The following is a 14,170-nucleotide window of genomic DNA, read 5'->3' as shown; positions in this document are numbered from 1 at the left end:
TGGTAAAATGTGCATGAATGAAGCATACACAACAAATCGGTTGGGCATGACGGAGGGGGCAGATTGTGGGACAGAATATGGATACAAAACTGAGGGGGCACAATATTCCAACTAAGGGGGCAATTCCCCCCTTTGCACCCTCGTGGCGCTGGGCCTGGTTATGAATACTCCTTCCTTTAATGAAAGCTGATTGAATTTCACTGATTATATCATCAAGGCCTTGTTTCAGCCTATTGACATAGACATGGGCTAGTAACTTATTGTCAGTTGCCAACAATGTGATTGGTCTTCAATTGTCCAGGTAAAGAGTCCTTCTTTGGTTTGGGTATAAGAACTATTAGTCCCTGTCTCAAAGAAGGAGGTAAGATAGCATTAGCAATACCCTCTTTGTAGACCAAAAGCAATAACTCTAATATCAGGCCAAAAATGTTGATAGAATTCAGGAGACAACCATTCCGGTCCAGGATATTTACCTATAGGCATTTGTTTAATGGCTTGGTCCAACTCAGTAATATCTACATCTACATCAGAATCACCGTTTCTTAAACCTTTCTTCTATAGGCTAAACAGAGTTATTAAAGGAATCAAAAAAGGAATCCAAGTTGCTTCCCAAAGATGACATTGATATAGTGAACTGTAGAAAGTGTGTTTTCTTATTAATCACTTCAAAATCATCAGATATAGTGTCATTTACATAAATGGATTAAATCCTATTCCTACTCTGCCTACTTTTCTCCAAATTAAAGAAATAAGATGGTTTTTTTCTCCCCTTTTTTAATCTATTTGGCCTTTGAATGGATGAAGGCATCATGTGCCTTATCGTTGTATATGTCGTTCACGTTGGCTTTTAGCAAGCTCTGGTTTTTCATTTTCATTTAAATCAAGTTTATTGCTCAGCCTGTTAATATCAACAATAATATCCACGAGCTTGATGAATCTTTTCCCGAACTAGCATTTTACCAGTAGCTACGGGACCCGTAGCCAGCAAGACATCGAATTCTGAATTTAATCATTTCCTATTTGTTAATAGGAGAAAGAGCAGAATCGAGACAGGTCTCTCTGATAAGAGCTTTAGTTAGACTGTAAACAAAATGACTAATTCTTTCAAATAAAATAATGAAATGTTCAATATGCTTTAGAAAATGTCTTTGTCATTATCAAAACAAAAGAATAATGGAACAATGGTCTGTCAGAGGAGCTGAAGAAATACTACATTCACTGACAAGATGCATAAGATTGGAAGATACGAACCAATAATCATTTCTATATTTGAATTGCCTGTCGCTAATTGTAGAGTTAAACCAATAACATTTTTTAAAGTTGGATTCTGAGAACGCCAAATATCGGAAAGGTGAAAGTTGGAGCAGAAATGTATAATTAAGTTATTTTAAAAATGGGCTGAATGCCTGGTGGGATACCTATCCATCCAGTCACCAGGAGCCCCTCATGCCATATGGTCCATCCTGATATTGAACATGCTGTAATTATCTTCAACCACCTTTGACTCCGTAGACGAATGCGGGACCGGTAACCAGTTAACGTTATAATGTAGGTAGCTGTCTATATTATTGTGATTAAATTACATCATTTTTAAAATTAAAGTGCCATTTTACACAAACGTTAGCGTTTGCTTCGAATGCCGACCGTGTGTATGACAAGCACAGCTAGCATGCAGCGATTGCTAAATTGGATAGCAAGACTGGCTAATGTAAGTTAGCAGCTAGCAAGTTAACTAGATACAATGTAATAGTTTTGTCAAATTGTTACTATAGCTTAAATGTTATGAATAGTTATCGATTTGGCCCATTGTCATATCAGTCCCGTGTTTTAGCTAGGTTTGCTGGTGAGCTATTTTCTTCTGGACTAAGTGGACAGACATAGTCTGCAAGATTTGTTTTGCTTGTTTTGTTTTGCCTATTTAACAAATCTAAATGTTTTTTTCTTGATAGCAGAAGTTAGCAAATGGTTATCTAATGTCATGTTAAAACCTCATTGAGAGCCTTTAATCTGCTAGGTAGTGGAAGAATATGACGTAAGTATGACTGACTAATGCATCGACATCAGCCTGCTGTGTTGACTTCTGCCAAATATGGACGGCCACTGCTGGTGTTGTTGGATCAAATCAAATTTATTGGTCACACACACATGGTTAGCAGATGTTAATGCGTGTGTAGCGAAATACTTGTGCTTCTAGTTTCTGACAGTGCAGTAATATCTAACAAGTAATCTATCAATTCCCACACCACTACCTAATACACAAAAATCTAAAGGGGTGAATGAGAATATGTACATATACAAATATGGATGAGCGATGGCTGAGCAGCAAAGGCAAGGTGCAATAGCTGGTATAAAATACAGTATATACATGTGATATGAGTAATGTAAGATATGTAAACATTATTAAAGTGGCATTATTTAAAGTGGCAGTGTTTAAAGTGACCAGTGATCCATTTATTAAAGTGGCCAGTGATTGGGTCTCAATGTAGGCACCAGCCTCTCTGAGTTAGTGGTTGCTGTCTGGTGGCCTTGAGATAGAAGCTGTTTTTCAGTCTCTCTGTCCCAGCTTTGATGCACCTGTACTGACCTTGCCTTTTGGATAGTAGCGATGTGAACAGGCAGTGGCTCGGGTGGTTGTTGTCCTTGATTATCTTTTTGGTGGGGGAATGTGCGGGCTGTCATAAATCCATACTGTATGGGTTTGTTTGAGCTGATTTTATTATCACTGCCACCTAATGTTGCTATAACATGTCTATAACAATCAATCCAGTAGTTCATTTAGGCATTTCTGCTCATGTCAACATTAATCTGTCATTGTTATGATATTGGTCTTTGTGCTCTTTCTCTGGTAGTTACTAAAACTATTTTGTTCCCCCTCTTCTGTATTTCAGTGTGATTCAAAACAGCTTCTCTCAGCAGCAACCCATGGCTGGCTTCAGGCAAGAGGATGTGGAGGTGTTCTATGATATGGGGGAGGAGCTGGGGAGGTAAGTTCTGACATCTGTAGGGCTAACTACTATTACTATCTGAGAGCGCACAGATTCTTCTGCTTTTTCAAGATTGGACGTGTTTGTGTGATACTGTTTTGCTGGATGATACTAGCCTTGACTTGATTCAGCTTGCCCGGTGCATCAGTGGGTAGAGTTCGCAATTCAGGGCGAGTGAGGTAAACTCTAAACCTGGCCTACCCAGCACATCAGACATTTTCAATCAAGTATGCCTACTAATGAATATGTTTTCAATGAGGTGGTAGAATAATACAGATCTCTTATCACCTTTTCGTTCTCGCTTGCATGTGAAACACAATTTCTCCAAACAATATTTTTAATATAGAATCCGTTGTTTGACTCTCATAATTGATATACCAGTATAATACCACTTATTTAACTTGAAAATGCATAGCAGGAGGAAAACATCCATTGGCACATCCCCAGTGTATTTGTGGGACTGTTTATTAAACTGCATTGCACTCTGCCTTGTTATACAAGCTCTGTTTTTAGCAAGTCCTTGTAAACTAAACAGAGCTAGAGCAATAGAATGAGTCATGTGCTTGTAGAGGATTAAAACCTGACTTCATCTCAAATGGCACCCTATTCCCTTCATAGCGCACTACTTGAACATAGTGCTTTATATGGAAGTAGGGTTTTTTGCTACAGTGTTGCAGCAGAAGAATGACATCATTGTGTTGGGTACTAACTTCTAAACTTGAAGTATCCTTATTCATGTTACCATATTAGTACTGAGGGTATGGAAATCTACTGAGTGAGAAAGGGGAGTGCAGGAAGAACATGTTATTGTTAAATCTCAGGTATCCTATAGAGAGGAGAAGTGCCACAGTCTGGTTTCAGTCAACAGATAAGGTAGGACAGCCATGAGTTGGGGAGGAGTGAGGAATTTGGGCATTAGGTTTAGACTTACTGTGAGAGGAGGGGAGACTAAGTTTGCTCAGGAAACTGCAGGAGTTAATGTTCTCCTGTGACAGATTTCCATCATATGGATTCTGGAGAGGTTATTTTTTTTAGATCAATGTAGATAAAACGCAATAAAAAAAGGGGGGGGGGGGCTGGTGACATTGCCTAATACAGAGAAGCTGTTCTATAAAATATATTCCCAAATAAATGTTTTCTTAAGTATTTTTATTTTCTCTGTTAAGCTGTGTACACTGAACTGACATGCATGATTGTTGCTGACACTCCAACGTTCAGATGAAGGGAATTAAATAGTCTATAATGCGCACCACCGCAGCGCTCAATTCAAACAGTGGTGTGTAGCCTACAGGGAAACATGTATTCTGGCAAGCAGTCAATGCACAATAATTCCTAATGCAATCACATGAACACTTTTAAAAGCACTTTTGGCAAATGTAATTTGATTGCAGTTTGGGCCTAAAAAAAAGAGGGGATCACAGTTTTCCATTGCTACCACATTTATTTCTCTACTCCTTCATTTGCGCAAGTGGTATGTTTTGACAAATGTAGTTACAACAGGAGTTTCAAGCATGTTAGGGGCAGCTGCATAACAGTGCTCTTAAAGGGGCAATGGTCTCTTAAAAGGGCAATGACATAGGCCTACTTCGTAATAGAAACAACAACAAAAAATGTGGGTAGTGAATAATAATTAATTAATAATAACAATCAGAATGTTGTGTCCAATGGGGTAAATGTAAAGGGACAAATGCCATGCTTTAGCCTACGTACATTTTCAGTGGTGATGCATCACATGGGGCAGGTGGGGCTCCTGCAGATTTGCATGCAATTCTGTTATTTCATGTCACGACAAAAAATCAGGCAAACTATTTTATTTTATTTTCGAAAATTGCTTTATCTAATAAAGTATATGTGGTCGCTTTCCCATTGTCTCTGTTTGTTTTGGTACATTTTCATCTCCAAAATGCAGCTGTCTCAGCCTCGCTCTGTGCATTCTGTGGTGGAGGGGCAGACAGAGAAAGTAATGAGTGTACATTACCAGTCAAAAGCTTTAGAACACCCCCACCTTTCAATTTTTTATAGAAATTTAAGCAGTTCAAGTCCAGTGAATAACCTGAAAAGGTACAAAGGTAAGTGGTAAACTGCCAGAGGTTTAAAAAAACCTGAAAAAATAATTTACATTTCAGAGTTATATTAAACTAAAGGCCTTTTTCAGGGAACAAGTAATGGGTTAACAACTTACAGCTGATCTGCAGCAATGGAAGTAAATTAAGCCTTGAAGGTTGATGTTACCAATTCCTACAGGTCTCCCAACTTTTGTTGATACAAACCCGTACAAACCCCCTGTCTGTATAAAAGCAGTGTTGGAACAGACTGTGTTACTACACCCTCTTAAGCATTATTTGAACAATATTGTACTGCAAGAAAGTAGTATATTGCTATCATAATGGCGAGAAAAAGGCCATTAACAAAGGAAGACAGATAAACCCTATAACCCAATAAAAAATGGAAAAATTGAGGTGTTCTAAAACTTTTGACTGGTAGTACAGGTGTCGTTTATCTTCTCTGGTTGTACGTGATTGGCTCAGGGTGCTGTCACTCATGAGGACACTACGTCCCCGCCGCACCTGCTGGGAGAGCTAGCCAGCAAAAGCAGGGTGCACCTGATACAATGATTGTTCTCGATTATATTGACTGATTGGTTCTGTATGGGGTGACGAAAGCCCCTCTTCGGTGCTCCATTGGTTTACAGTAGAAGTTCCCGCCCAATAAGACTCATTGTCATTGGCCAAAGATAAACCAACGTCTTGTGCCCGTTAACTTTGGACTGATGTGTCAACTTCATAGCTAGCTGGTTGTTTACCACACGCTGTTACCACATCTTTAAGCTAGGTAGCTTAGTTATGTCCTAAAAAATCATTTTCTACCTTTAGTATTATGAAGGAAATGTGTATAGAACGCCTGGTGCTCATTATTCACCTAAACTTTAAAATATATCCATCCAATAAAATAAAGCATGCAGGAAAATGAGATTCAGGTCGAGTGGTTGGTGGTGGATCATGTAGCAGTTGCTAACATTTGTTTTGACGTAGGCTAGCTATAATATCCTATAGGCTACATGCATTATAGTTGATGTTTGATGGCAGACTGTATTAGGCATGGAACCACATGTAAAAGAAGGGTTAGTTATACATATCTTTGATGGAAGTGTGCAATAGATTGAGCAAGAGAATAGTTGCATGTTGTTAACCGGGGCCCTTTATAACAGGCAGGCAGACACAGAATATTGCAGACAGATTACTAGCTCGTTTACACTAGAAAAGTCTGCTGGACTACCGTTGTTCTTCTGTGCAATAAGAGCTAAAGATATGGGAAGTAGCCATGTTATAACGTTTGTCTGTGGCTCAAAACTCATTTATGTGATTCAATGTGTAGTCAGTGTAGTGTACTGGTTTCGATGCCTATGAGTTTTGTTGATTGAGTTTGCCCCACCAATATTTTCATTTTAAAATCACCCCTGTAGATTTTATAGACACTATTTTGCATCAGTTGGGCAACAGGTGATAATGCCTATTGCTAATAGCACATCTGATAATATAGACCATGGGCTATATGCATGGTCCAATGTTTTTTTTCAATGTTTCACCAATATGTTATTTCACTCATTTCTGGAGGTGGAAATTTTATTCTAGATGGTATCAGCGTAATTTTATTTTCATTCATGTTGGAGTAGAATGTCCTTTTTAAAAAGCTTCTCAGACCTTCTACATAACAATGATCCCAGGGAGGACCCCGGACCCCCTAAGAAAAGGGACTGGGATTGGTCAAGCTCAGTTAAATACATGTACAAAATTATAATTTTTCCCTAAAAGCATGATGGTCATAGACTTTCTTACAGGCCGGTGACATCACGACTTCCCATCGAACCAACTCCTTGAATGCCCTACTCCTTGAAATTTGCAGTTGTCTAAAAAACACTATTTTGCGATAAAAAAAATAAAAAAAACACGCTTTTGTGTGCACTTTACTGTATACTTTTATACTTATACACTTTTGAACAGTAAAAGTTCAAAAGTCACTGGTGAACGTCTTTAAGTTTCAGTCATGGGATTTATTTTTGTTTAGACTCCTGGGAAAGGGCTTGCAGACATACATTAAATGGCAGAGCAGAAAATTAATTTCTTTGCAGACACACAATAACCTAAGACATTCTGTTAGGAACGGATTCACTCTCTGGAATGCAGCCTTCATAGCTTCTTCTTCCTATAGCATTATCATGTGCTAAATCAAATGTTGGGTGATTTTAGATTTTTTTTGTCGCCCACTTTACATTTGCTAATGGTCTTCATCTTATTCCGTCAAAGTTATGAACCTGCCAGCCAGTGTGTTGCAATGCAGCCACTGAACACGAGCCTATACAATCTGTAGTCAAGATTGGTATATTGCTTCAAATCGGGATTTTCCTAGATGAGCTATCTGATTGTGACCCAGTCACTCTTTCCTGTGTATTCTATGTTCATGTTTGACTTTGTATCATCATTCTCATGATGTAATTTCCCCCCTCCCCTCAGCGGACAGTTTGCCATCGTACGGAAGTGTAAAGAGAAGCCCTCTGGCTCTGAGTACGCCGCCAAATTCATCAAGAAGCGTCGACTGTCGTCTAGCCGCCGGGGCGTTAGCCGCGAGGAGATCGAGAGGGAGGTGAACATCCTGAGAGAGATCCAGCACAGCAACATCATAACGCTACACGACATCTTCGAGAACAAGACCGACGTCATCCTCATCCTGGAGCTGTAAGGGAGACTAGATAATACCAGGGTCATATTCATAAATAATGTCAGAGTAGAAATTCTGATCTAGGATCAGTTTTGTCTTTAAAAATCACAATTCATGAGATAGGTGCGGCAGGTAGCCTGGTGGTTAGAGCATTGGGCCAGTAACCGAATGGTTGCTAGATAGAATCCCCGAGCTGACGAGGTAAAAAATCTGGCAGTTAACCCACTGTTCCTAGGCCGTCGTTGTAAATAAGATTTTGTTCTTAACTGACTTGCCTAGTTAAATAAAGGTTCAATAAATAAAAAATTTAAAAACATAGACATGGGGACGTGATCCTAGAACAGCACAATACTCTGAGACATTTTATACATACGGCCACAAACCTGGGTTCAAATTAGCCTGTGTGACATTCTGTTCCTGCTCTCTTGTTAAGTGAAAAATCCCAAAACATCCTGATGTGGCTCTGTTGAGATGCTAGTTGTGTGTGTTGTTTTAGAGATTCATCTGTTTATGTTGTGTTTCAGGGTGTCTGGGGGGGAGCTGTTTGACTTCTTGGCAGAGAAGGAGTCTTTAACAGAGGAGGCTGCCACACAGTTCCTCAAACAGATCCTGGATGGGGTCCACTACCTGCACTCCAAATGCATAGCTCACTTTGACCTCAAGGTACACACACACACACACAGATCCTGGACGGGGTCTACTACCTGCAGTGCCGCACTCCAAACGCATCGCACACTTTGATCTCAAAGTGGACTGTAGGCTGTGGAGCTGGGTAAGCCAGGGTCATGTTCAACGAAAAACGTTTTGCAATGGAATACACTTCTTATTCTTAAGTCCAGGTTGTCTCTAGTGCCTAGTGAACACCATCCAGGCTGGTGTTTTCAACAGTCAGCCTTATTAAACACGTACACTATATGTACAAAATTATGTGGACACACCTTCAAATTAGTAGATTCGGCCATTTCAGCCATACCCGTTGCTGACAGATGTATAAAATCGAGTACACAGCCATGCAATCACCCATGCAAACATTGGAAGTAGAATGGTCTTACTGAAGAGTTCAGTGACTTTCAACGTGGCACCGTCATAGGATGCCATCTTTCCAACAAGCAGTTTGTCAGATTTCTGCCCTGCTAGAGCTAATCTGGTCAACTGTAAGGGCTGTTGTTGTGAAGTGGAAACGTCTAGGAGCAACAACGGCTCAGCTGCAAAGTGGTAGGCCACACAAGCTCACAGAACGGGACTGCCGAGTGCTGTAGCGGGTAAAAATCTTCTGTCCACGATTGCAACACTCACTTCCGAGTTGCAAACTGCCTCTGGAAGCAACGTCAGCACAAGAACTGTTTGGAGCTTCATGAAATGGGTTTCCATGCCAGAGCAGCCACACACAAGCCTAAGATCACCATGCGCAATGCCAAGCGTCGGCTGGTGTGGTGTAAAGCTCGCTGCCATTGGACTCCAGAGTAGTGGAAATGCGTTCTTTGGAGTGATGAATCACGCTTTACCATCTGGCAGTCCAACGGACTAATCTGGGTTTGGCGGATGCCAGGAGAACGCTACCTGCCCCAATGCAAAGGGCCAACTGTAAAGTATGGTGGATGAGGAATAATGGTCTGGGACTGTTTTTCATTGTTCGGGCTAGGTCCCTTAGTTTCAGTGAAGGGAAATATTAACACTGAAGAATACAATGACATTCTAGACGATTCTGTGCTTCCAACTTTGTGGCAACAGTTTGGGGAAGGCCATACAGAAATGGTTTGTTGAGATCGGTGTGGAAGAACTTGACTGGCCTGCACAGAGCCCTGACCGCAACCCCATCTAATGCCTTTTGGATGAATTGGAACGCCGACTGCGAGCCAGGCCTAATCGCCCAACATCAGAATGGAAGCAAGTCCCCGCAGCAATGTTCCAACATCTAGTGGAAAGCCTTCCCAGAAGAGTGGAGGCTGTTATAGCGGCAAAGGGGAGACAAGCTCCATTCCCATGATTTTGGAATGAGATGTTTGACGAGCAGGTGTCCACATACTTTTGGTCATGTAGTGTACCATGATAGTATACTGTTTAGGATATTATAATAATAGTAATAATCATTCAGGTCAGTTATTTATTTTCAACATATGATGTTGTTATTATATTTCAAAACATCTGTAGTGTATCCATTCTCTTCTAACTTGTATTATGGAATGCTTGTTTGTTTTTGTTGCAGCCGGAGAACATTATGCTGCTGGATAAGAATGTTCCCAACCCCAGGATCAAACTCATCGACTTCGGCATCGCTCATCAAATCAAAGCTGGGAATGAGTTTAAAAACATCTTCGGAACGCCAGAGTTCGTTGGTGAGACCCTCTTCTACCGCTCAAGACCAAAAGAGCCATGAACAGTTTTTTTAACGGCATTAGTACGGCTTTTATTTTCAAATTGATTCTTTTCACTTCGGGTTTGGATTCCCTTTGGAAAAAATAAATTCCTTATTCCTATGAAAGTATCCATAAAATGTCTGTCCAGAAATATTATTGTTATGGTATGCCCACATGGGGAAAATATTCCTTGACATTTATCTTATTTAGTGAAGGTCTGTTGATGTCCTTGATGTTGAATTAAAGCTTTAAAGCGATTCTGGTGTTGATGCTGCTTGTTTTACAGCTCCAGAGATAGTCAACTATGAACTGCTAGGCCTGGAGGCTGACATGTGGTAAAATGGACTAAGATCATTTAAATGTTAAATGTTTTTTATGATTTTGAGAATGTTTTCTTGTTGCTGTTGTTTCTCTCTGAGGGTAAATCTCACTCAGTTTTGTCCCTTTTGTCTCCAGGAGTATTGGAGTTATCACATACATTCTGTAAGTACTTGTTCACATTATAATGGTTGTCTCTTTTCATACAGTCAGTTGAGCAATATTAAAGTGTTATGTTAAATTATTTCAAATCTACACACATTTTTGCATTACAAATGACAACTCTAGAAGTGACACGTAATTTCTCAGTAATTCCATCGTCAAAATGATGACATAGCAAGAAAGCCAATCTACTGTGTATAACGTTTGGCCATGACCTGAAAAATGACATGATACAGTACTACTGTTTTACCTCCTGTTGAGTGTTCTTATTGTGTTCTCACCATGCTGTCTGTTGGTCCTCAGGTTGAGTGGTGCCTCTCCGTTCCTGGGGGAGACCAAGCAGGAGACTCTGACCAACATCTCAGCAGTCAACTATGACTTTGACGAGGAGTACTTCAGCAACACTAGTGAGTTGGCCAAGGACTTCATCAGACGGCTGCTGGTCAAGGATCCCAAGTAAGCCTGGTTTACGCTGGACGGAATATGCCAGGGAATGCTTAACATAACATACACAAGAACCATGTACTTTGTCTGTCTTTTTTAATAGCGTGTTATCTTAGGGACCCGAGCAAGAAATTAAGGTTTGTACCTTGTTGCACCAATGTTAGAACTGCAAATACTAAAGCATAAAAGTAAGGAAGAAATTAGATTGATTTTCATCTCTAATCATTTACAAATGCTTCTTCCAGGAAGAGAATGACCATCGATGACAGCCTTCAGCATCCCTGGATCAAGGTAGGTACCTTTCACCACCTCATACATGCTGTACCTCACATATCAGTAATCCCCCAAACTATATCAATACCCCCCCCCCCCCCCCCCCCCAAAAAAAAAACTGCTGGCTTATATCACCCATTATACTGATGTTTTTTGGCCAGACAAAATAATTGAGCACCCCCCCACACACTTTTATCTACTATCCATTAAACCCCCTCTCCTCCCAGGTGATCAAGAGGCGAAACGTGCGCCAGGAGGAGAGTGGAAAGAAGCCGGAGCGCAGGCGCCTGAAGACAACGCGTCTAAAGGAGTACACCATCAAGTCCCACTCCTCCATGCCCCCCAACAACACCTACGTCAACTTTGAACGCTTCTCCCAGGTGCTGGAGGAGATCGCTGCTGCCGAGGAGGGGCTGAGAGACCTGGAGCTCAACCAGCGGTAGGAGGGGGGGATAAACGGAGGGATGGATGGATGGATGATTCAATGAATGGGGGCGGATGAATTAATTTGTGATTATTAAAAACGCATATAAAGCCGTTCTAGTTGGGTACAACAATACATCTATCCATTCATGCTAACATCCCCCTCTCTTCTCCAGGTCATGTCAGGAGGACGTGGCTGCTCTACTCTCTATCTATGAGGAGAAGGAGGGCTGGTACAAGGAGGAGAACCAGAGCATCGCCAGCAACCTGGATCACATCCGCCAGGCTCTGCAGTGTACCCAGGCCCAGCGCAGGCAGAGTCAGGAGGATGCCCGCGCCGCCATGCTTGCCGCTAACGCACTCAAGAGGACGTTTGGGCGCCTGGAGAACCGCTACGAGGTCCTGGCGGAGCAGGTGGCGTCGGAGGTGCGCTGGGTGGAGGAGCTGGTCAGAGGGATAGAGAGGGAGAAAGACAGTCTGGTCATGCCCTGAGACCTGGCTCCAGCTTGGATTGTAGAATAGTCTTGAGCCTGGCCTGCCTTCTAGAATCACTGACATTATTCTCATAGAATCACTGACATTAGTCATAATCTACGCTCTTCAGTTTCTTCTTTCTAGGGCGGTCTGGTCATGGCCGGTAGGCAAAGTCCTACCGGGCTGGGGCTGGAATCACTGAATGACATTATTCTAGTTCTCAGCTTACTTCCTACTATGTCTGTGTCTGTGTGTGTGTGTATGGTACAGTCAGGACAGTACATGTACACCAGCTCTCAGAGTTTTTCTGGTGTTGGTGTGGTTGTTGGAATCATAGACATTACTCTGTTTCTGCACTCTCTACTTCTTCTTTGTCTGTGTGTTTGTGGCACGAACAGGGCACATATTCTACACCAGCTGTCATCAGATTCAGAATGAGGGTCCAGAGTTCTTCGGGTTAGAGAAAACGCTGGGCCCCCGATCATAATCCATGCTGCCCCTCACACACATTTGATTGGGAAAAAGGTTACTCCTCCTGTATCACTTTGTATGGAGAGAACTAGCAACGCAGAGTCCTTATTATGAATATGTTTGATCAACAAAATACGTGTTTAATAATAATACATTTTCTAAATAAATGTTTAATGTTGAAGATAAGGATTTTGATTGTTATATGCAATACTGACACATTGTAAAATACGCTGTTCGTTTTTGCAGTATATTTGGTTATGATTTGGCTTTCTGCATTGGCAATCGTTTTCCTAAAGAGTTTTAAGCTCCATAGTTGAAGAAATACATAGTATATGCACCTGTGTGACAGCCTTAGTCTGGCTTGGTATGTCAACTTTAAGTACGCAATCATAACATGTATCATTCTCAGCTGACTGTTATAAGTAACAACAAAGTACAAATTGCACAGAAATAACAGGAAATTCATGTCGATGTATTATAGGGAGATGTCAGTACTTCATCTTATTGACAGTAGGCTATCTATTCTATACCATATGTCACTCGGCTGACTTGTTGTACTGTGATGCAAATGAAACAAATGCAAACACTATAGCTGTCTTACCTAAGGAGAGAGTAGTCTTAAAATATATAGATTGTATAAACCTGTTTTGCTCTTTGTACGCTGTGCCTGGATATAGAACACCCTATTGCCTATACATAAGCTAAAGCAAATATGTAGTAATGGTTAGACATGTTAGTGAAAATACAGGCTTAGTTGCTGTCCCTCAAAACGCTTTGGGCCAGTTTCCTGGATAAAAGCATGCTCAATGGAAGTTGTCTATTGAATTTGGTTTTTAGCCCAGGACTAGGCTTAATCTGTGTCTGGGAAACTGCCCTGTTTGAGTACAACTATTGTACATAAGATTCTTCCCAAATGATCTGCATGATGTTAAACTATGTAAAGTATAAAACATATATATTTTTTCATTAGGACCATAATAACCCACACACTTCAGACATTCCACGAATTAAATCTATGCATCACATTCCATGTTCACCATAAAACTATAGAACCCTATATACTGTGTAATTCCCTAGTTTAATATTCTCATTTGCACTTAAGAATACAGCAGTGTTCCAAACTATCTCCCACTGAATTATTTTAATGTACGTAAAACGTATAATTGGTATGTATTTATTGGTTTGAACAGTTTTAGACAGGTTTGTGTTTGAAATAAACAAGCTTAAATACATGTAGCTTAACTTTCCTTGTGTATATTTATTGTGTCCATTGAAATAACTTAATAAACATTTGATCTTCTAATATCGAATCCTTGTGGAAAGTAATTGAGGGAAAGATTCTTACAACTTAATAAACATTTGACCAGCTAAAATCGAATCCTTATGGGCTCTGGTCAAAAGTAGTGCACTAGATACAGAATGGGGTGCCATTTGGGATATATTTGATCTCTAGGTGTTGTGATGTCATAGCAGTCTACGACCATTTGTCAGGGAAAGTGTAGTCTTATTTCTACAAGTAGTTGGCATGTGAACAACCTTCTACAAAAG

At 40.7% G+C, this 14,170-nt stretch overlaps 1 protein-coding gene across 1 annotated transcript; it reads left to right on the top strand.

The window, feature by feature from the left end:
* The first annotated feature begins 1,275 nt into the window (after positions 1 to 1,275).
* On the top strand, positions 1,276 to 13,864 carry LOC109872114 (death-associated protein kinase 3-like). Its single transcript, XM_020463227.2, has 11 exons — positions 1,276 to 1,548; positions 2,889 to 2,984; positions 7,496 to 7,717; positions 8,225 to 8,363; positions 9,907 to 10,036; positions 10,344 to 10,392; positions 10,514 to 10,540; positions 10,841 to 10,993; positions 11,227 to 11,272; positions 11,482 to 11,693; positions 11,854 to 13,864. Exons 2-11 carry the CDS (start codon positions 2,923 to 2,925, stop codon positions 12,167 to 12,169), a joined length of 1,356 nt encoding a protein of 451 aa, XP_020318816.1. The 5' UTR covers positions 1,276 to 1,548; positions 2,889 to 2,922; the 3' UTR covers positions 12,170 to 13,864.
* The last annotated feature ends 306 nt before the right edge of the window (positions 13,865 to 14,170 follow it).

Source organism: Oncorhynchus kisutch, linkage group LG27, assembly GCF_002021735.2.
Source record: "Oncorhynchus kisutch isolate 150728-3 linkage group LG27, Okis_V2, whole genome shotgun sequence".
Classification (NCBI taxonomy): Eukaryota; Metazoa; Chordata; class Actinopteri; order Salmoniformes; family Salmonidae; genus Oncorhynchus; species Oncorhynchus kisutch.
Note: the sequence above shows the minus strand (reverse complement) of the source record. Positions and strands in the feature narration are given on the sequence as shown.